At 52.4% G+C, this 22434-nt stretch overlaps 7 protein-coding genes across 7 annotated transcripts; 4 read left to right on the forward strand and 3 right to left on the reverse strand.

Annotated features, from left to right (window-relative positions):
• Positions 1-269: 269 nt before the first annotated feature.
• On the reverse strand, positions 270-8540 carry AYO21_07407 (hypothetical protein; the record flags this gene model as incomplete). The annotated part of the gene is made up of 2 exons (XM_022657363.1): positions 270-8418; positions 8479-8540. 2 exons carry the CDS (start codon positions 8538-8540, stop codon positions 270-272), a joined length of 8211 nt encoding a protein of 2736 aa, XP_022510376.1.
• Positions 8541-11340: 2800 nt separating this feature from the next.
• On the forward strand, positions 11341-12425 carry AYO21_07408 (hypothetical protein; the record flags this gene model as incomplete). Its single annotated transcript, XM_022657364.1, has 2 exons — positions 11341-11376; positions 11430-12425. 2 exons carry the CDS (start codon positions 11341-11343, stop codon positions 12423-12425), a joined length of 1032 nt encoding a protein of 343 aa, XP_022510377.1.
• Positions 12426-13428: 1003 nt separating this feature from the next.
• On the reverse strand, positions 13429-14871 carry AYO21_07409 (hypothetical protein; the record flags this gene model as incomplete). Its single annotated transcript, XM_022657365.1, has 2 exons — positions 13429-14546; positions 14598-14871. The coding sequence occupies 2 exons, from the start codon at positions 14869-14871 to the stop codon at positions 13429-13431; spliced, it is 1392 nt and encodes a 463-aa protein (XP_022510378.1).
• Positions 14872-15206: 335 nt separating this feature from the next.
• On the forward strand, positions 15207-16223 carry AYO21_07410 (hypothetical protein; the record flags this gene model as incomplete). The annotated part of the gene is made up of 1 exon (XM_022657366.1): positions 15207-16223. The coding sequence occupies one exon, from the start codon at positions 15207-15209 to the stop codon at positions 16221-16223; it is 1017 nt and encodes a 338-aa protein (XP_022510379.1).
• A 492-nt stretch (positions 16224-16715) lies between these two features.
• AYO21_07411 (hypothetical protein) lies at positions 16716-17654 on the forward strand (the record flags this gene model as incomplete). The annotated part of the gene is made up of 1 exon (XM_022657367.1): positions 16716-17654. The coding sequence occupies one exon, from the start codon at positions 16716-16718 to the stop codon at positions 17652-17654; it is 939 nt and encodes a 312-aa protein (XP_022510380.1).
• Positions 17655-18501: 847 nt separating this feature from the next.
• AYO21_07412 (hypothetical protein) lies at positions 18502-19350 on the reverse strand (the record flags this gene model as incomplete). Its single annotated transcript, XM_022657368.1, has 1 exon — positions 18502-19350. One exon carries the CDS (start codon positions 19348-19350, stop codon positions 18502-18504), a length of 849 nt encoding a protein of 282 aa, XP_022510381.1.
• Positions 19351-20272: 922 nt separating this feature from the next.
• On the forward strand, positions 20273-21997 carry AYO21_07413 (hypothetical protein; the record flags this gene model as incomplete). The annotated part of the gene is made up of 3 exons (XM_022657369.1): positions 20273-20393; positions 20423-21768; positions 21845-21997. The coding sequence occupies 3 exons, from the start codon at positions 20273-20275 to the stop codon at positions 21995-21997; spliced, it is 1620 nt and encodes a 539-aa protein (XP_022510382.1).
• Between the last annotated feature and the right edge of the window lie 437 nt (positions 21998-22434).

Genomic DNA, 22434 nt, shown 5'->3' on the forward strand with positions numbered 1-22434 from the left:
TGAGTGTCAGTGTGAGTGTGAGTGTGGAAAAGAGGGGAGAAGGGAGACAGGGAAAGAAACAAGAAAAGAAACAGAAACAGAAACAGAACGAGCTCTTTTCTTAATAAGAAGGGCAACAACAAGATCAAATTCATTGAGAACATGCTGAATTAATTTCTTCTTCTTCTTCTTCTTCTTCTTCTTCTCCTTCTGTGTATCTTCATCCATCCAACTCCCTTGTCCTCTCCAAGGAGTTTCTGCTGCTGTCAGGTGCTCAATTCCTATCTATTTTATTCCTCGCCAAAACCCGCTTCGCCCAAATCCACGCGTCCGACGCTCCAAACCTCGCGCTCGTCTTCCTCTTCGTCCGAACTGAGGCCTAACCCGCCCTTGACGCCGCCTTCGGCCTCCCTCCTCTCGCGCGCCTGGCTTCCCAGCCGGAGGGCCACGCGTTTGAAGTAATCTCCCATGGCCCTGGTGGGGCCCACTCCCAGGGCCTTGCCGCCGTCGTCCGAGGCCATGTACTGGTCGAAGATGGCGGCTTCCTCGTCCACCACGTTGAAGAGTTCCAGGAATGCGGCTTCGGCGGCCAACTTGACCGGGATGACCACGTCTCTGACCGACGCAAACACCGGGGGAACCAGGATCGCCAGCAGTTGGTGATCCTCGCGCAGGCTGTTGCCGTGGTGCCGGAAGACCGTGCGGATGACCACCAGTGAAAGGCGGCGCGAGTCAATGTCACCTCCTGGTGGGATTATCGAGGCGAGCGCTTCCAACAAGGGTCTGCACGTTTCTTCGATCTGGGCGTCGGATGATATTTCGTGCACTGAGAGGAGATATTTCCCCACAGCGAGAACGGCGTTTTGCTGCACAAACGTGCCACTCTTCCCAGCGAGCCCGTTGACAAGGACGTTCCTTGTATCTTCTGCATAAGCCGGATTTCCAGTCAATGCCGCTGCACTTTCCAGGAGAACGGCATTCAGCGCAAGGATCGATGCATTCGTCGATGGTTGCACAAGGACGCGAGTTTTGATCAGAATCGCTGCTTTCTCCGCAGGAAGAACTTTGATCATGGCCCCCAGGAGACGAGCATTGGTCATCATCATATTATCGTCCTGGATGTCATGTTGGCTGTCCATCAGTCCCAGGATGGATTCGCGAGACCCATCCGACATGTTCGATCCGACCTTGCTGACGACCTCCTGGAGTGCTTTTAACATGGCATTGCGAACTCCAGCGTCCGGGGTCTTTGCACCAGTGACGAGTTCGGCGATCAAGGGGTCGACGCGTGGTGTTAACGTGATCAGCGTACTGAGTGCCTTTGTTGCTCGTGTCCGAAGAACATCGCTTGTTGGGTCGGCGATCGATTTTGTGAATGTTCTCTGCAACTGAGGCAGGAATGGACGCAAGAAAGTGGGGATTTTCTCGAGAAGCAGGATGAGAGTCGATAGAATGGCGCATTTGACATCCATTGATCTCTCCCCGACAACACGGATGAGTGGACCTGTGATTTGCGTAACAAAAGGTTTCAATCCGTCAGGGTTGGACCGTTCAATGATGTCCGATATGCCCATGGCAGCCTGGACCCGTTGCTCGGTTGTACCATTCATCAACCCTTGCAAGAAGATTTGGAGGACAGGAAGGATACCCTTGGGCAGCGCGAAACCAGGTAGAACAGATCCCGCAGTGCCAGCCTGCTGGAGGACTTGACGAGTGGAGGCGACCAGTGCCTCCATTTCTTCCTTGCGCAAATGAGATTGCAGCTGATTCAGCGCCGACCAAGCGGCCTTGACGACCTCTTGGTCTCTGTCGCCGAAGGAGATCAGGAGGGCACGGATGAGATCTTGATTGTAGCGCGAATAGTCGACCACAGGATTGGCGAAGAAGGTCGCCAGGTGAGTTGCAGCGAGTGCACGTCTTCTGTGATCGTCATGCTTGATCATAGTCAACATGACGCTCATGGCGGTATTGAGGCCATCGAATTCATCGATAGAAGACAAGGTCGCGTCGAAGGCCTCGTTCAGTTCCCCCACGAGTTCCTCATCTTTGCACATAACCAGGTTGTCTGCAAGACTGTTCAGGATTGTAGGCAGCCTGCGAGTCATGCTCGCACCTCCGACTTTAGCCAACGACGCCAGAGCTCGAGCATTGAACGCCGAGATGGGGTTAGTGAGGAGCGTCGGGATCAAATTGGGCAGGATGACATTGGCTCTCGTGGCTTCGGTCAGCAACGTGAGCAAGGCGGACAGTGCATGTTCAGCCTCCGTGTCACTTCGCAACAGGTTCAGGAGATGCGGCAACACCTGATCCACCGCTCGTTTGCCAAACGTCTGTTGGAGCGAGTCGAACGATTCTGCGGCCGCCTCGCGCACTTCAGGGTCGGAATCTGTCAGTGCCAACCGGACAATGGAGATCAACTTCTTTTCGTGCTCCTCCAAGGACTCGGGCGTAGCGGCGTTGACAATCTCTCGCAGAGCAATACAGATGCCTTGTCGTTTGTCTGGGTCGGTGGCAGTCTGAAGGCCTTCCTCAAGCGAGGGAAGCAATGAAGCAAAGATACCTTCCCCAGCCTTTCGAATCACTTCTCCCAGAGCGTTGGCGGCAATAAACTTGTGCTCCATGTTGGATGAGGCAAGTCGAGCAATAATCATCTGGGAAAGCGTAGGCACAAGCTCGCGGAGTGTTCTCGGTGTTGCAACAAGTGCTTTCCACACAGCAATGGCCGCAGCTCGAACCTGGGCAGAAGAGTCGCAGCGGCAAATGTAGAGAGACGATAGGACCCGATTGCGTCTTTCTTCTCCCAAGACTTCAAGCAAAGATTGTCCTGCTTGTGTGGCGGCTTCGCCTTCCTCTTCAGCTTCTGTTTGGGCACTGATTCCAGTAAGATTGAAGAGGAGATCTCCAACCAGCTCGACTGAACTGAGACGGATCCGATAGCTGTCGTCGGCCAGCCCACGCTGCAGCTCTGGCAATAAGAGATCTATGGCTTTGGTAGCGAAGTTCTTTACAAGCAACCTGCCCGCCCTAAGAGCAGTTTCACGAATCGCTTCAACATCGTCGGCCAACCCACTAAGGATAGACGGGATGATCTGAGCAAGATAATTCGCAAAGCTGTTGCCGAAACATGCCGGCAAGAAGATGAACAAAGTCATGAATCCCTCTCGTACAGTGGGGCGTGTGCTGGCGACGTTCTGTAGGATAGATGGCAAAGTCTCTTCAAGACGAGCAGTGCCCAAGCCGGCAAGGACTTCGCTGAGAGCTTGTGCCGACCCGAGACGATCACTGGCACCAGTATCGGTGCGAAGCGACGACATCAAGCTTGGTATTAGATCTGGGAAGGCATCCTCGCCCAATTTCTCTACAAGGCTACCCAGAGCCTTCGAAGCAGTTGCTCGAGTCGCAGGTACTGGATCGACAGCCGCAAGACGTAGGCCTGTGACCAGAATGGGCAGGTGAGTGACAATGTCGCGTTTCTCGGTGAGATGTGCCAGGCTCCCTATGATCTGGGCAGCTTTGCGTTTGGTTGCCGATCGATCATTGAGTCCGCGTTCTAGAATCCTCACAACAAGGGCGAGTGACGGCGCGTCGAGATAGTGGATGAAATGAACCTTGATCAATCCGTCCAGGGCTTCCTCTGTGTATTTGGTTGGGTCGCTCAGTGCTTTGAGGAGAATGTCGACGAGGCTCTTGACCTCTGGATTCGTGATAACTTCGCCGAATCGTTTGAGACTGCTATTGGCAGCAGCCCGAACCTCTTTATGACTGTCCGTCAGGACCGAGGTCAACGGAGGAATGATTTCTGGCAAACTCGTCGCGAGCTGTTGCGGATCAAGGTAAGCCATGGCACCGAGAAGGTCACAGGCTCCTTTCTTGCTTCGCCACTGGGTCTCATTCAGCCCTTCCAGTAATTCAGGCAGAACGCGACGCACGCCAAAGGAGCTCAGGCTGGCAAAGCACGTCTTTGCCGTGTCCAGGCAGGCTTCGCGGACGGATGCAACAGGGTCGCCGAAGCAAGTCAGCAACTGGGGAAGAACCTCGATCACATATGGCTCAAAGGTTCGGCCGAGCAGCAAGGACAATAGTTCGTATGCCATCATGGCTCCTTGTCGCTCTTCAGGGCTCTTTTTATTCTCACTCGCACTTCTCAATGCGACCATTACCCTGTGCTGCCGCAACGCGGCTACACCTTTGCCCTTGACCACACCTGCAAGTCCGTAGGCTGCTCCTCGGCGCACGGCATATTTTTTGGAGTGGAAAAGCTGGTCCAAGAGAGCCGTGATGTAAGGTCCAGCATCGACCGAGGAAGGGCGGACCAAAGGAGGCAAGCAGTTGGCAACAGCATATTGTACGGACTCGGATGGTGTGCTGAGGGTGTCAAGAAGCTTCTGTATGACATTCCCTGTCCGCTTGTCGCCGTCGGGAAGATGCCTTGCTAGAGACCCATAGAGAACGATAACGGCTTCATTGACCCAATCTGATTCTTCGGTCCCCTTATCAGGGCCTTGTAGCACTTTTTCGAATAGCCCCATGAGAGGTTCTAGGCAATCTTTTCCTCGCGTTGCTACAAAGACCGTGCCTGTCTCGACCATCTCTGCGCGAACTGTAGCATTACGATCCGAGAGGGCACCATCAGAAACCAAGAAGTTCATGAAGGGCACCAAAGCAGACTCGCTCAGGACGGAAGAAAGCTCTTTAAAGGCCAGGGCAAGGCCGCTCCGCTTCTCCCACTGATCAACCAGGTCTCCCTTTTGCACAATACCGAACTTGTTTCGCTTCGGGACCAATGGTTGAGCTTCGGTACGATACGACTCTTCAAGCGACGCCAATACTGAATCAATCTTTGAAGGAATTTGAACAAGTGCCTGTGCGAGAGCTCTCGCTGCGGCAGCTCTGGTCGATCGTGCTGATGAGAACAAAAACGGAGGGATACTATCGACCAATTCTTCGGTGACAGTGAATTCGAACTCTTCCCAAATTGCCAACGCGGTCTCCGCATTTTCGTCTTCTTCATCCTGACAAGCAATCCATACATGAACGGAGTTGTCAATCTCAGACAGATCAATCTCCGAATGAATTGCCTGCAGAACTGCAGATCGAACAGCCGATTCAGGGAGAGTAACTGCAGAGAGGAGGATATCTCGCTCCTCAGCAGTGGTATTTTCTGACATTGACCGGCAGAAATCAAACAGGCAATCTCTGATGATCCGGTGGTGCTGGTTGTATTTGCGCATTGCACTGATCAAATGGCGCAAAATGTTGGCTCTTGGAAGGTGTTCATCGGCACCCGATCCCATCTGGAAAGAAAGAAATTCGAGGGCAAGGAGGACTTGAGCGTCGGCGTCCTCACCCGTCACATCCCCTATCTTTCCATGCTCGAGGACAGAGAAGATCAGAGGGAGAGCATAAGCGGTGGTGGCAGTGTCAAACGGACGTTGCTCGGCAGCAAATCTCAGTCTATACAAGACTCGTGTCCCGAGCTCTGCGAGAGGTTCCACACAGAGATGCTCTGGAACATTAGCATTCCGCACAGACCTGAGAGCAGCAACGCCGACGAATAGACGCATGGTTCCAAGGCGATCCGAAATCTTGTCGGAACAAGCAAGATACGCTGAGACGATCTCATCCTCAACGATGAGCGCCGCCCCCGCTTCAAGAGATCCCATCAACGCAGTAATAGCTGGAGACATCCAAAGTCCTGCATCCGTGGGCGGACCGTGAGCAAGACTCTCAATAAATCTTGCACCTCTTCTGATCTTGCTCGAGATCAATCTCAATCGAGCACGCATGGCACTTTCGTGTCTAAGTTGAGCGTCGACCTTGGCCTGTTGGTCTGCGGTCAACTTTTTCTGGGGAGCTCCCTTCTTTTTGGCCAGTTGGGCTCGGATTTCTTCTTCCCATTTGAGGACGTCATAGTCTTTCTGGTTCTTGTTGTCAAGGATTCCATTTGTCTGCTGGCCAAGGACGTCGACGACAATAGTGCCTTCAGGGGCTCTAGCAATGAGTGCTTCGGTGGTACCCACGGCTTCCAATTGCTCAGGGTCGAGATCTTCCCGGAACTGGCGAATCAAGGCTGGCGTGAAAGAATCCGGTGCCACGAAGGCCAATGTAGCTGCTGAGTTGCAGGCAGCGATCTCGAAAATGGTCAATGATGCCATCTTGCCCGCCTCAAAATGTGAGAGTATCTCGCGGAAAAGTGGTTCCTGTCGTTCCTTTGCAAGTTCACCTGGATCTACCCCGGTAGCCAGGCAGGTTCCAATCCAGTCGGAGTTGATGATCAGTTCGGGACGTAGTAACACCACTGTGGATGTGGCCTGTTTCTTCAGCACCTCAGTTGCCGCATCCTCGGCCATGTTCTCCAGCCTGTCCCTCGGCATGCTTATGCATTTCACTGCCTGAAGCAAACGATTGTCGTTCAGAGATTGTTCGGCCGTCTTACTTAGCTCTAACGCGCGCGATCGAAGCACATCCCAGATACCAAGCACTATGCTGTGGCCGACAGAAGCCGGCTGCTTCGAGTAAGCCTGTGATAACGCAACTCCAGTCTCCTTGCGCACACTGGAGTCGACTTCAGGGGTGAGCAGGAGGTGTAAGACGGCCCTTGCCCATGCAGTTTTGCCTTCATCTGTAGCTTGCTCGAGATGTTGCGTCAGGTTAGTCAACGCATACAGTGCCCACTGGCAGTCTTCTGTAGATGAGAGTCGCGTATAGACCTTTGAATTCAAGAGAAAGGACAATTTCGGTTGAACGGCCAGACATTGAGTGCTGACTTCATCATACATGCTTGACTTGTACTCGTCGGTCCTCAATATTGGTGCACCAAGTACTCCGGGAAGGCCGTACCCAGCAGCAACATAGCCATTCTGGGTCGCTGGAAGAGGATTGAGGGCAACTTCGTCGTGCGCATCCTTCAACGTTTTCAAAGCCGACTTGACAAATTCGCGTGACCCTTGTTCAGAAGGCACCTCTTTGATACGTCTGACGATGTGTGCAAGACACAAAACCCATAGTTTGCGGAAAGGAAGTCTCTTGTCAACGCAACCCTTGAGAATAGTGTCAGAAAGGGTCTTATTGATCGACGAAGTGGTGACAATAAGTGGCAGATGTGTTGCTAATGCAGCAACTTCTTTCCGTAGTGCCCCCTCGTTGGCTTCCTTCGACGCCACAGGAATGATAGACTCGGCGATGACAGAAGACGTTGCCAGTTCGGGAGCAATCATCGACAGAGCATCGGCCAAAAGGCCACGCAGCTCAAAGCTGCCAGCTTTCGAAGATTTCATCGTGGATCCCAGTTCCGCAGCAATCTTCTGCAGCGCATCTGGAGACCCTCCTCTGCCAACAAGGGCTGACAGACCCTTACCTGCACCATCGCGAATGATGGCATTGGTTGAGTTCAAGGCTGATAGAAGAGGTTTCACAAGCTTCCTTTGGACAAAGCCTGAAATGTCGAGTGCTGGTGGTAGACAAGAAGCCAGGGCCTCTATGGGGCCTTGAAGGATAGCCTCCGGGGACCTCAGGATGGCCTTCTCGATGGCAGGGATCAACGCTCCATCGACATCCTGGAGAGTGACAAAGTCGAGGAAGAAATCCTTGAGACCCATACACTGTTGGTATGGCACGGGAGATTTTGAGCCTATGACAGACTTGACATAGAAATCGAGGATCTGCTTTTTCGACTCTTGAAGCTCTTCTCTCCTCTCAGTTATGCGGACACTGACCCCGGCAATCACGCCCACATAAACGGCGTAGCTAGCATTTGCGTCTGAGGAACCTGCAGTGTCTTGTAGGGCGAGCTGCAGTGCCCTGGCCCCGACTTGTTTTGTCTTGAAGACGTCGCGCAACCCTCTCCTTGCGATTATCAAGGCCGACCCTTGTACTCCTCCTCGGACAGATTGGTCTTCGCATTTGTCCAGAAGGCGGGCAGCGGCCGAGCATATTTTCCCAAAGCATTGTCCGAATGACTTCTCATTGAGCCGGATTTCTTGTTGGACCAGACAACACCACTCCAGCAGAACGAATGCATTGCCGGGGGCTATGACCACCTTTTGGCTCTCTTGTAATAGGAATTTGGTGACGGCAGGATAAGCAACGTCGGCGGAAGAGGGAGTCGTGAGATACGTTCGGAGGCACGACTGCACGGCTCTGCGAGACTTTCGATCAAGGTAACGAGGATACGTCCCGAGAAGCGCGGGCAGAAAGGTCAACAACTCTTTTGAGACGGTCTCATCTGCAGCACCGGTGAGATGAGATTGACCGTATGAAACGTGGTTTTGCATGTCGGCCATACCTGCGATTGGAATACTTTGCTGCAATTTGCGCAGTGTTTCGATACGGAGATTTGTCGAACTGCTTCTGAGAGCGGCAAGCCAGGCATCCCGAGTCTCCGGGGAGCCTTGTTCGGCACTGTCTCCCATTGTCCATAAATTGGACGTAGAAGATTGTCTGTTTGCAGAGACAATGAACGGGGTCGAGGGCTGGACTCGAATGAAATTTACCACTTACGACAAAGTGGTCTTGGAGATGATTCGCGCGGGGGAGTCCAAGCTGCAGCCTCGTCCCGCCATGGCATTAATCAGGCTGTGGTATTTGACCAGCTGGCTGCGGTCAAGTCACTTTCCGAACCCTAATGACACTTATCTCGCAGGACAGACGATGTGACTTGCACTTCTCTTTAAAGACGCATCACTACAAATTAATCCGCCTGCATCACCAGTTTCTGCCCTCTATTACTTACTACTCCGGCATCCGTGTCTGCATTCATGAATCTCTTCCTTGGCTCTATGCTTCCGGAACGGCATGTCAGGTTTGAATGTCTCACAGGTTTCTAAACTGTTTCTAGTCCACGCATACATTCCTATGTCATCTGTCTGCAGGAACAACCGCCGTCCCAGCCGAGGCTCAGAGACAACGGCAACAGTCGCAATTGCCAATGAGATCCGCAGTTCAACCGAGACTATGGGAAAGAAAGACCGTAAACCTGAGTGACGTTGGCTCCCGTCAGATATCGGTAGCTGACTGCGATGCCGGACTAAGCGGAGAGAGCGCTATGGGAAGAACATTGGCTGTATTTGTGCGCAGAAGAAAATGTTTGTGGTGCCTGACGGACAGAAAGCGGATCTAGTCGAGACATTCTCATCTCGTTAGCAAAGACCGGAAATGTGCATCAATGGGGATCTGCAAGGAGGACTGCCGATCTATGGACAGCCAGGTGTCAGATTATGAGAGTCACTGGGTCGCGTTGCAGTTTCAAGCTGTAGATGTAGACCAGAGTCCGTGTCGTGGAGGACGAGCAAAACCCCCAGGATGGATGTCAGTGTGTAGACTCAATATCATCGAGGTCGCCCACAGAGAGACGAGAGGAAGATAACACTCCCTGCTTTTCTTGCTGTAAATATGACCCGGCTCCTTGTTAAAGCAAGATGAAAGCTGGTGACTGTGTGCTGGGTCAAGGCCGGCCGATCAGTCTTGGATGTCCACTGACTCGAGATACATGTATGCAGCGAGCAGCGAGCACCTCGTACCTGCACGATAATAGTAATGCGAGGCAACGTGTCGTGACAAATTTGTGCATTTCCTAATTCACTGTTCAGTTCGAGCCGTCGCTCAAGGACGGCTCTGCGCATGGCACGGCCCTCGGACCCAGAACGTTTCCCAATGGTGATTGTGAATTACATTTGTTCAAGCCGGGCGAATCCGGGTCGTGTGCCAGTTGTATCGTGAGGGCCACGAAGAGTCTTGTATGGGCAGAGTATGCTCACGACAAACGCAGCAGCTCCTCTACATCCCGAGCTTTTTCCATCAAAGTTTTTTGATCCATGCAGATCAATACCGGTGCGTCTCCCTCAGGCCAAGGGCTACTACCCTTTAGACGGTAGGTCAAGCAATTTACCGAGTGCTGGACGATGCATTCCTAACGAATTGAGTTTTGGTAGTGATCTGGGGTGTCGGGCAGATTTAACGAGCTTCGGAGATTTTTCAGTGGCATGCGTCCAGCGATCAGGGGAGGCGTTGAGCCTTGTTGCAGGGGTCAACCTGGGGAAGCAATTAGGAAGTGATGCGAAGGATTGAGTCCTTGATCGACACTGGATAAGATCACCGCGCAAGAGGTCCGAAATTTGGGTGGAACAGTTACGAGTACTCGGTGTGGGTAGTGAAAAAGAAATACCTTTGAGGTGGTCGATGTGTTTGCGGATGACGAGCACAAGCAACGGTGAGAGAGAACGTGAGTAGGTTGCTCGTGTGTATGAGGCACTATCCAAAGTTTGACTTCTGGGCGCCACTTCAGGTGCTCAGGGCACGTCCCGGTTTGGTAAGACCATCTAACCATGAATGGGAAAGGCCTAGCTGCACGTCCTTCGACCGGCCTAGCGCCCCAAGACTGGGCCAGCCCTGGCCTTAAGCCTCAAGACTCGTGCCCTCCCGATGCTGGCTCCCAACTGCTCCCTCTGATTTGCCAGCCTCAGTGGTTTGTTCCTGGAACCCACATGGGCTTACTAGGCTCGCTTAAGCCCGACTCGCAGTGAGCTGCACGCTCGCCGGTGGCGCTTGTGCATGGTCCGGCCTCGTCTTGGGCTTCGGTAACTTGGTTGGTCTCCTCTGGCACTTTCCTCTTTCTCCTCGATTCAATCTCTCTTCAATTTGCGCCGCCAATCACTTGGTTCATCGACACTCTCAAGTTGCATGCTTCTTTTCATCACCCGAAGTCCCATCCTCGCTAGGTCGTCCTTCACGCTCCTAACGGCTGCGTTCGGGGTCAGATAGGCCAGCTGCTAACCTCAGATCTCACTGGTCAAACAGCCAGTCTCGTGGATGACAGGATGGCTGGCCTCGGACCCCTTTGCTGAGTGCGCTGGATGTTCCCACCACCTCCCACCACCCTCCAGGACCGTGGCCCACTCACACAGATCGTCTTCACAAGGTCAGCTCGAAGCTGAAACCTCGCGCTGACTGCCATCCATCATTCGCAGGTCGCGATACTCATGGCCTGCGTGCGAGTAATAAGAACATCGTTGTTTGCGAGATCTCCTTATCTTGCCCTGGCCGTATCTGGCTGAAGCTCCTTCTGTTCCCTCTTTGTTCTGTACCAGTCAGTTCTGTACATCAAGTCGCGTCCCGCAGGTTTCACAAGTTCCGGTTGCTCTTCTCGCATATTAAATCTTTGACGCAGGCTTCCGAGGCAGAAGACAAATTTCGAAAACCGTTTTCCGAGGCGATAATATGCTGTAAGACAAAAAGAACGCAAAACATCCTCCAGCCTTGGCGACCAGCAGACGATCAGATTACCGATTCGACCCAGAGGCTGCTTTCACAGTCTCCTCCGCATTACCTTCCGATCCAGTCGAGATTTCAAACCTTCCAGTCGCAATGAGTAAAAAACTTGGACTCCAGACGGACGCTCAGGTAGGTGTCTTAGGCGAGCGAAGTGAGTCGATCAAACACTGACCTCTCTACAGGCTTTGATACCGAAGAAGTATCGGGGCGACGATGACGATCCACATTTCATTCCTGACTCACCTCTCATCGACCGACAGGCCCTGACTGCACAAGAAGAGGGGGAGCTGAAGCGCATATGCGCCTTGGTATTGGCCAATGTACCACATTCTGACGACATGTCGGATGACCCTCTTAAATACATCGCTGCTCAGATTCAAGAAGGCAAAGCAGCACAGCCGAAGCCCAGTGCGAAACGCGAACGGAAACTCGACCCTGCTCACAACGTTGAAACTACCGCTAGCGTGACACACCAATTCCTCGACATACAAGACGACTCCGCGACATCCTCGGAAGTTTCTCATCGCGGTACCATAACTGCCACTGACTATTCAACGCCCTTGACCAGCGCCGGTATAACCCCTGGCGAGACAGCCCGACGTTTCTCCGACGCCGCCCGGAAGTCCGTTAATAGCACCAAGAAGCCTGGCAGCAGCCTCCGAAATGAGTCAACCACGGTGGCAACTAAGAGCCGAACGACCTCCTCAGGTGGCGTCCACAAATCGATGGAAGCGAGCAAGCCTTCTGCCGAAGCGGAAGCAATCAGAAAGACGCTGCGAGTCGTAACAGACGGATCATCACGACCCCAAAGTGGCAGCGGGAAATCAATGGAGCAGCCTCGTCCTGTCAGATTTTCGGCTCTAGACTTGAACAAAAGCCTTCCGCCCCCTCCGCCTGAATCTTCGCCCCCCGAGGAACAGAAGCAACCCCATATCTCCAGATTGATGAAAACCATTCGCAAAAAGAAGAGTATGACGAAGGAAGTCAGGAGTTTTTCGACTGGATCGGTACCTCCAATGCCCTCGACCGATTCGCCGAGAACTCCATATCTCCACTCGTCGACGACAACACCTGTAACAGAGAATCCAGCTGGGACAGCTCAAGAACCTCCAAGAAAGAAATTCAGAATACCTCTTTTCCACAGGAGACAACGACCGGCAGATGTCCTGGTTACTTAAATATGCTCCTCAACTCGGACATAATTCCGCTTTTGTTTTCGGATTTGCATTTCGGCACAGTACAACCCACACACTCGTTCTTTGATGACACCAGCAGCGTAGGCGTTCAGGACATTGACGCCGGGAGACGTCTAACTGATCTTCCTTTCTCAAGGAGGGCACCATCGTTTCAATACAATGTATTCTTTTTTCACCACACACGACGTTTTGTCATAACACTCGACGACCTTTTCATTTTATGTGCAACAAAGCTTTAAGGGACTTATGGGTGTTGATCTGTTTCCAAAAGAGATTCTCTCATGTTATTGCTATGGGCGGCCAGCTTGTTATGCAGCGACGAGGGAGGGTAACAGATGAGGTAGTGAGGGTGTGTTTGGGCACAAATCGAGAGGACACTGCGCGTGTGGGTGTGTACACCCAAGGGTTACATACTACTGAAAGAATACGGAATCAGTACACTCAGGAGACCAGGCAACTCATAGCAAAGGGAAAAGTAATCTGGTCACTGACAGATAGGACGAAAATATACAGAATATGTGGCCACTGGCCTCATAATTGACTGCGAGAGATTCAAAGCCCTCAATTTCACATGGTTCGAGAAGGAGCTCAAGGCGCCATCATCGAGAGACTGGGAGCTCAGCATGTTCCATGCCGCAGAGTTATTCGTCTTGGTCCTCGAGTTCTTCCGGTGTCTAATCATTTCCCGCGCCTGACATGGTACCGAGTACAATACCTGGTACTTACATAGTAGAGGTATATCTAATGAATCCTTGAGCCCGTGCCTCCCCTCGAATTTTTGTTGGCAACGCCATCGCTATGCATTGTGTACGAGAAGGACGCATCTATTCGTTCATGACCCATTGCTGTAGGACGATAAAGGGCCTGGCTTAGACACCCCCAAGGCAACCCCTGGCGATAAGAAAATTCCCCGTCGTCTCACTGTTCCTGCAAAGAGATTACCTCTGGAAAACAAAAGGTGGCCTGGCAACCTGGACTGGATCACTTAAACCATAGCCGACGCCCCAGCACTGCTCACTCCGCCAAACCCAGGAAACAGGTCGCTTTCGTCCATGCTTGTGAGGCCACTTTGTGCACCGGGCCCTGTCGCGCCTCCCGTGCCGCCTCCGCCTGCACCTGCACCCTTCGCCCCTCCGGACGCTTGGTGCTTGCCTTTGGGACTACTCTTGTTCGCCTCCACGGTGACGGCTTTGCGACCAAGTTCGGAAAGTGCCTGGATGTCCTGACCGAGCAGGGCGAGGAGGCTGACGAGAGAAACATCGTTGGATTGCGCCAGAGAAGCAGACGTCAAAGGGTGTTCTTGGGATGGTTCCGTGGGCGGCGTGAGCAGGGAGAGGCGTGTGAGCAGAGCTTGGATGTTGCGTAAGTGAGGGAGTTGCGATGGGTCCGGTGTTGTCGGCGTCAGTCGTAGACTTTCCGTGTCAGTGCTTGGAGCAGAGACATATGAGGGTGGAAGGGACTGGATGAAGCTGCTCAGGAGTTGAAGACGTGACTGCAGCATCTTTACACCGTTGAGCCGGGTCGTTATATTGGCGATCTGGTCTTCTTCTTCCGGATTGAGCGTCTTCAGTGGTTCCTCTGCACTATCTGTTTCCAACATGTCGGGAGTGTCTGGTTGTGGGTCTGCTCGCTTCTTGCCCTTTCTGTCAGTCTGAGGAAGTTCAGATGACTTTGGAGTAGGCTGCTCGGACGGCGCATCATCGATTGCCGTTGCGCCACCTGCGCCCTTGGCGACATAATCTATTGCAATCATTTCTGTCTCGTCTGTCTCGATTGTGTACGGTATTTGGCGGAACTTGATGCCGGATGGCTCGTCTCTGTCAATCTGCATTGATCCCTCTTCTCCGTCGGTTTGCATTGTCCCATCATCCCTGGGCTGTTCACGTTCGTCGACACTCTCATAAATCGTGATGGGCAGTTTTCCTTCTCCAGAATCTCCTGATTGGATTGCTTCAGGGTGCAAGGCCAAGAGAATAGCGTTATCATTGCAGCAATTGGTCGCCTGTTCCTGTAGGGGTACGAATTCGGGCATAGGTCCTTCAGGTGAACAAAGCGTGAACCAGCCGACGAAAACCAGAGCGGGGGATTTGTGGACCGCAACATCTTCTAGACATTAGTCGACGTACCCCAGGAACAGCTTGGGCCGCAACTCACATTGTTGGATCCTCGAGTCCAACCACGCAATGTCAAACTGCCATTGTCCTTCGGGACTTCTCACTAAGACCGCAGGAAAAGCATGTTCCACTGTAATTTCCCTACCCTTATGCTGCCCAAGAAGCCCTCCCGCCACGGGGCCTGTCTGTTTTCGCAGCGAATGTCTTGTGACTTGGTCCGATATTGTGAGGAGAACAAGTGGATGGAGAGAGACGGTGAGGTCACTTTCGGAGGGCTTTGAGGACAGGAGAGGATTGTCCGAAGGTTCAGCCATATTAGGAATCACAGGAATGGCCGCGATATGGGGGACGAGGGATAGAGACTGGGTTGTCGAGGTGAGCCTGTTCGACACTTGGGACAGATGCGGACCCTCAGTCGGAGATGGAATCATAGACGGCGACCTGGAGAAGCAATGCGGGCAGCCTTGGCGACATTTTGCCTTGCGACTTTTGGTGGTTGGCGGGGCAGGCCGAACGAGGGGACGAGACAAGGCTGCCAGAGGGATTCGTAACTCTCGCCTTTAGTTACTTCACGACAAGACATTATTACTTGGATGGCTGTGCCTTCTACTTTTCCTTTCTCTGACGGCTGTCCTGGAACCTGCTAATAATGGATGCCCTGGTTGAGGACTCTGACAAACTCTTTCCAGAAGTCTTTGCGCATCTCGCCGCGGTTGAAGCGCAACCAGGATTGGCTTTAGACGAGGAACTTCTGAAACGTGCCGAACGAAACCTAACTCCTACTTCACCGAAAGACTTATTATGGCGGGTGCTAAGCACGGGTGAACAGCTATTACAGACGCTGCAACAAGACCCTCGACCGCTTACTCGACTGCTCGAACAAGTCATCTCGCTACTCCCCTTCGACGAGCTGAGATCCACTATATCCGCGGAGAAGCTCCAAGAAGGCCTGGGTTCGCCATCAGTATCGATACAATTGCTTTGTCTAGCATATCTGCGGAAAGCTGCGGACTCGCCCAGCGGCGCCTCCTTTGTTGCGACGAGTTCAAGTCTTGTTCAATGTCAGTTCACAATCTGGCTGTCGTCTGAGAGTACCGAGGTTGCGGAACGTTCATTGGAGGTGATCGAAGCGTTGCTTGCCGTCGACAGTCAAAATAGCACTACGGTACTATCTGCAGGTCGCAGCTACGCCGAAGCACAAGGGCAAGGATTGCTTTGGCGTAGAATATTCCATGATCCTGATGTGTACACAATCCTCTTCGAATGGACATCGCTAACGAAATCGAAACGAGACGTCAAAACAAAGAAAGGCATGCGACTCGTTACAATTTCCCAAGCACGCTTATTCGACTTCATCGCGAGAGTGGCACCTTACGACTGGACAGCGGTAACGACGACTTCATTGGCCCAGATTGAGGCCGAATTCCTGAGAGACAACGGTGGCAGTGAGCCATTTGGTGGTATCCTTCGATATGCTGCCTCTCATATGATTGACCAAAAAGACATCCTAATGGAGGTGTTGCGTCAAGATTTCTTTGTCAAGTTACTGGGAGTGGTGGAAGAGAGCAATAGGCAGGATGTATCTCCCCAGCTGCTGGAGGCGATTCAACAGGGTGCTGGGATTACACCAACGAGGGATGGAGAGAGTGGCGGCCTTCATCTCTAAAGTTGAGGTTTTACTAGAAAAGTCTCGGATCTGTCTAGGCATTGCTGGCTTCAAATGCGATGTGATGTTGTTCATTGCTGGCAGTCTCGTCTCTGCGATTTTACACGCTTGAATGGTGGTTGTTGTCGAGTGTGCTGTACTCTAAAGAATAAGCCTCTGCATTAGTTGCCACTTGATAAACAGGTACGATAATCTCTTATAGAGTCGCTTCAATGGTGCCCATGTAATAATAGTGTGCCTACCTCTAAGAGGCCAGAGGCCTGATGTCTTGATGACGTTCGCTTGACCTTCCATAATGCTGACGAGGCTGCAGCCTTGCAGAGAATCCACCCAGAAGTTTTGCCTCTGATCCACCGCAGGTCAATGCAATTCAAGACGTTCGCTTTTGCCATGTATTCCTTGTCGTGTATCGTTTGACGGCGATGGTTGGGAGTCCTCCGGGGGTATTTGTGTTGCTTTCAATCAGTTCTACGGCGGCATTCGACTAAAACTATGGCTACTTTCTCCACTGCAGCCCGACCTCTGCTTCGACTAAGAACCCTGCGATCATGTGTCCCCCATCGCTTCGCGACTTCCTCTTCGTCAGCCAACACCACCAGCTCCAAGCGAGTCCCTAAAATCTCTCCTCAGAGCTCCATATCAAAAGCGAGCATTCCCAACCCGAAAGGGCCCTCGACGCCTTCGACCAAGGGCCAACAACCTAGCATACCATTACTAGGAGGGCCAGCGTCGCAGTTTATCAGAGAGCTGCCTCCAGAACTAGCGAGAAAACAATGGTACGCGCAAAAGCTATACGAGGCAGGGCAAACAGCCATATACAGGCCCCCTTCTCATTTTGGTATCTACGCCGCCTCATTTATCATGGGAAGTAGTGCTATTGGAATTGCTGGTCTTCTTGCCTACAGCAATATCTGGGCTTGGGAAGGTGACTCTGATCTGCCATGGTTTGTACCAGTCGCACATCGATTAGGCATTTTTGTTTTCTCAGCCGTGGGCTGGCTCATTATGATGCGATCAATAAGATTCATCAAAGCCATCGATCTGGTACCGGTCAATGGGGTCGTGAAGATGGCAGTGCAGGTACGCCGACCGCTACCTTTTCTGAAGCCGAAGGAATTTCTCATCGAGCCTTACCGCTTTCAAATGACCCAAAAGTTTGTGCAACAATTGGAGGAACCTGCTTTTATGAGGGATCCTGTAGGGGCATCGTCTTCAACAAACAAAACTTCGACGGGATTCGCATCAAGTATTGGGCGAGCTATCAGCAAAGCAATCTATTATCCTTTTGCATCAACAAGAAGGTTGATGTCGCTTGAAGGTATTATGTTTGTCAACTTTGAGGGCAGCCGTGGCAAGATGAAGCTGGACACACATGGCCTTTTTTCCAATGGAGCAAAGGATCTTATCGAAATGGGCACCATAAGTCCTTGATCGCCTTGGGCGCCATGTCTATCGAAGAAACTTTCCTCGATCTCCTTGAACATTTGCCTCAGGATATTCTCGGACCCGACCTGCAGCAGATGCAGGTCCGATTTCTGGACAGCCATGTGACGGTCAGAAAGCCTTTGGCTCGGCTTTTTCAGCAGATTGTGCACGGCCCTCAATGAACCAAAGGTCATCAAGCGATGAAACCCGTGACGGATATCGGCCACGTGCCGCGTGCGATGAAGACGCTTTTATACTGACGACTGATTTTTTTCGAGGCCAGCTGTATTATCATTAGACTGTACAATACCCGGAAAATCTTCACATATCTTTCTGACGGGACATACTCGGAAGGCGCTTGCTTGTCGGCGAGCTGATCAACTACTCCTAAAGCCTCTTCCAATCATTCTGTCATCTATAATCAGTTCTTCTGGTCCTTCATGCCCTCGAAGGCTTGCTAGTATTAAGCGCACAAGCCCTCGTGCTACATGCCCCTCTATTGCGGACTGGGCAGCGACGCAGACCCTGTCGTCTCTCCCGCATGTATCGAAGAGGATATGCTTGAGAATGGTGACATGCAATGGGATACGAGGTGGCTCTTCGATGGAACAGTTTAAAGGGGGGACGATGTATACTCCGAACATAGGGCAACCGGGAAAAATTCTTTCAAGCAGTATGCTGTGTGGCTTCAGAACGTCTCTATCAAGTCGCCCACGATCTAATCCCCTGCCTCTATAGAAATTCCAGAAATGTCCAGTGAATTCGGCCCTTCGCTCCATTGCTGGCCAGAAACATATCCGCCGCGTACGCTCATCGCTCATTGTATTGCCATGCTCTCCCGTTCCGCGCCGGTCTACCAATGCACGTTGTTTACCGGGGCCGCAGCAGGTGGCCCTTCGCCTGTCACATACGCCCTAGTCAACCCACCATCCACAACAAACTCGGTTGCATTGACGAAGCTGCTCTCATCGCTGGCCAGGAACAGGACAGCCTGGGCCTGCTCGATCGCCTCTCCGAAGCGACCCATGGGAAAGTGCACCTCTCGTCTGTGTCTCTTTTGCAAGTCATCGCCCAGCCAATCCTGCAGCAAGGGTGTGTTCAACGGCCCAGGGCAGAGGGAATTGAATCTGATGTTCTCGCGGGCGTGGACGATTGCGAGTTCGCGCGTCATGGCGAGAACAGCGCCCTTGGACGCCGTGTACGCGAGTTGCGGTGTCGCCGCACCCATCAAGGCGACGAAACTCGCGACGTTGATGACGGAGCCCTTTTTCTTCTGGTGCCGCCGCATTGACAGCACCGCGTGCTTGCTCCCGTACCACACCCCTTTCACATTAATAGCTTGAGTCAGGTCCCAGATTTTCTCGGGCGTGTTGATGGCGTCGTCATCCTGGGCATGCATGATGCCGGCATTATTGAACATGATGTCGATGCCACCGTGTCGATCTTGGGACTCGACCGCCGCTTGGACATCCGACTCCTTGGAGACGTCGCACTTGATGGTCTCCAGACGTGGAGAGTTAGGGACGAGTTCTTTGACTTTGGCCAGGGCTTTTTCCAGGGCCGGTTCAGAGATGTCGGCCATCAGGACGGAGGCGCCTTCTTTGGCGAAGAGAATTGTTGTTTCCAGCCCTATTCCGCCTGCTGCACCAGTAATGAGTGCATTTTTACCCGCGAGGCGGCCAGGTCTTGACTCGGTAGTCATACTCGCAGATGTCCACCTCTTCTTGTTCAGTGGGGGTGGAGGCCGGCGGATTCAGTCAATGAGGAGAGCAGACCACAAGTGAGACGGAGAGAGGATCAGAGGGACTTGTTCTTTGCAGAGGACGTCGAATTGAGGACGATAACGGAGAGATTCTCGAAAATATCAATCACCACAGTCGCACAGCCGTGGATCTTCTTATCTAATCAAATAATGTGCATTCGTTGGTGCTGATGGTGGTACGTTGGTGGTGTGGGTGGCATGTGTGGCATGTGTGGGCTCGACTCGTGCCCCCCTCCGAAGAAACCCGCCCGCCAGGAATGCGATGAGATGCCCAAAGGGGGAAATTTTTAAGCTTGACGCCCCCCGAGAGCTCCTGGCTCGCTGGGTAAAGCTTGTCGATCGGAGCACATGAGCTATTGCTCTTATTAGCAGCGGGAGATGTGGTCCGATAGTTACATCCACACTCAGATCTCGAGCAGGGGGGATCGTGATAGGTCCTGCATTGCATTGCAGGGAGGAGACGGCCTTCGATCGAGAGCATTGTCCCTACGTGTGGAGACTTGTAGTTACTAGATAGGTAGGTATACGAGTAATTAGAGATAGTGTCCGCTACTGTACTCGGTACAAGTGGCTGTGTGCATTAATATTGTTTGACTACATCGTACTGGGTCGGTATCTCAACACCGAGCTGCAACTGGTGGCAAGTGCTTAAGTGCATATCCTCTGTACAGACAAGGGGAGCTTATCAGCGCCACCTCCACTTCGTCCCCCCCAAGCATCCCTCTACAACACCAATCATCTCCCCCGCTTTTCCGCGAAACACAAGTACAAAGTCCAGCTGTTGGACGCCTCGTGCTTTGTCCTTTGTCTCTGCTCCCACGCAGCTCCCCTCTCTTCCTGTCTCCTAATCTCACTTCTCGCCATGGTCAACAAGGGAGACGGTAGGATCCCGACTCTGGACGAGCTGGAAACTGCGCTGGCCTCGGATACAAAGGTCAAGCTCGCAGGCCTTGATATCGACGGCACGCGCCCCCTGCCACTTGGTTTATATGACACCTGCTAAACTCTACAGGGATCCTCCGGGGGAAACTCGTCTCCAAGAAGAAGTTCCTTTCCGTCGCCAAAGATGGGTTCGGCTTCTGCAGCGTCGTCTTTGGCTGGGACATGCACGATATGACGTACTTCCGCGAACTCGCCATCAGCAATAAAGAGAATGGATACAAGGATTTGGTGGCCAAGGTCGACCTGTCCACTTACCGGCGGATACCTTGGGAGGACAATGTGCCCTTCTTTCTCGTCAGTTTCTACGATCCAGATACCGATAAGCCCATCTCCGCGTGTCCCAGAAGTCTGCTGCGGACGGCTGTCGCGAAGCTGCGCAAGGCGGGATATGGAGCTATGGCTGGCGCCGAGTACGAGTTCTTCACATATCGCGCTCCCAAAGACGAGTCAATCCAGACGAGCCATCATTCCTCTTCCACGACAGCTTCTTTCCTACAGAACAACCCCGTCCACGCCCTCCCGCACCTAACACAAGGCATGTTTGGCTACTCCCTTACAGATCCTATACACAATCAGGATTGGTTCTACAGCATTTTCAACACCTGTGAACAGTTCAGATGCAATGTAGAAGGCTGGCACACAGAATCAGGGCCGGGAGTCTTTGAAGCCGCCCTGGAGTTTGGCGAGGTCACCGAGATGGCAGACCGAGCCAGCTTGTTCAAGTACGTGGTCAAAGCTATGGGGAGCAAGTATGGTATTACGCCAACATTCATGGCCAAGCCAAAGGAAGGGTTGCCTGGGAACAGTGGACATATACATTGCTCGATCGTGGACGAGTCTGGAAAGAATCTCTTCTACCGTGGCGAGAAGGACCCCAACCCTCCGTACAAGGACCTCGAGTATGTCTCTGATCTAGGCCGACAGTTTCTGGCGGGGCTACTGGACGGTCTTGCTGATGTGATGCCGATTATTGCACCCACGATCAACTCTTACAAGCGCCTGGTCGAGAACTTCTGGGCTCCGGTCACGGTTTCTTGGGGTCTTGAACATCGAGCTGCGTCTATTCGTTTGATTGCTCCGCCAACGGCATCAGCGAAATCTACAAGGTTCGAAGTGCGGGTTTGCGGGGCGGACGCCAATCCTTCCTTGGTGCTGGCCACTATTGTTGCCCTTGGTTGGAGAGGTATTGAAAAGAAGCTAGAGATCAAATTACCACCCCTTGGTAAAGGCGAAGAGGTCGGGAGCCTCAATGATAAGGGAGAACGATTACCCAAGAACCTCAGGGACAGCACGGCACGATTTATGGCCAAGGATAGTGTCGCCCGCGAAGTGTTTGGCGACGAGTTTGTACAGCATTATGGTGGCACCAGAGAACACGAGCTACGACTATGGGACGAAGCCGTCACGGATTGGGAGGTAAGAAGGTATATTGAGACCGTATGAGACGATACGCGCTGGACGATTTGAGTGAGCGATGCTATCCATCTATCAGGGGTCCTACGATATATCTGTTTACGAAGTTCCACGACAGCCTCTGCAGATAACAACACCCTGCCCGGTTCGCAACAAAACGGCCTGTGATGAAATCAAACCGGCCGCCACAAAGACTGCGGCTCTTGTTAGACAAGCAATTGTCGCTGCATGAAGAAGGCCGAGATCGTCTTCACAATGAACTGCTGACAGTTTTCACTTGCCAGATACCCCCTCCTCTTTCCTTGCCTGTCATATTGCTTGAAGGTCCAGCGATAGGGATTGGTGTTTTCTCATTGTCTCCGCCGGGGTATTCCTGTTGCTGTTGTTGATAGCACCGCTATCGAAACTTGTGCAAGGAAACAAAGACTGATCTCATGAAGCTTCTTTGTGCTGGACTTCTCACCAGCGGAAAGACTCCTGAAATACCCTGCTTTGTTGTCTTTGCTCATGCTCTTTGTCCATTTATGGAAACATATAACAACGGCGCTTTATTGTTCTTTCTTGGTCGCTATCCTGTCGCCTCGCAATGCTTTGCTGCAAAATGTTGCTCTTATTCCATTGGGATTCTTCCACGCTCGCTCCAGTTTTCCTTCTTCTCCATCAAGCATT

Source organism: Fonsecaea monophora, assembly GCF_001642475.1.
Source record: "Fonsecaea monophora strain CBS 269.37 chromosome Unknown Scaff56, whole genome shotgun sequence".
NCBI lineage: Eukaryota > Fungi > Ascomycota > Eurotiomycetes > Chaetothyriales > Herpotrichiellaceae > Fonsecaea > Fonsecaea monophora.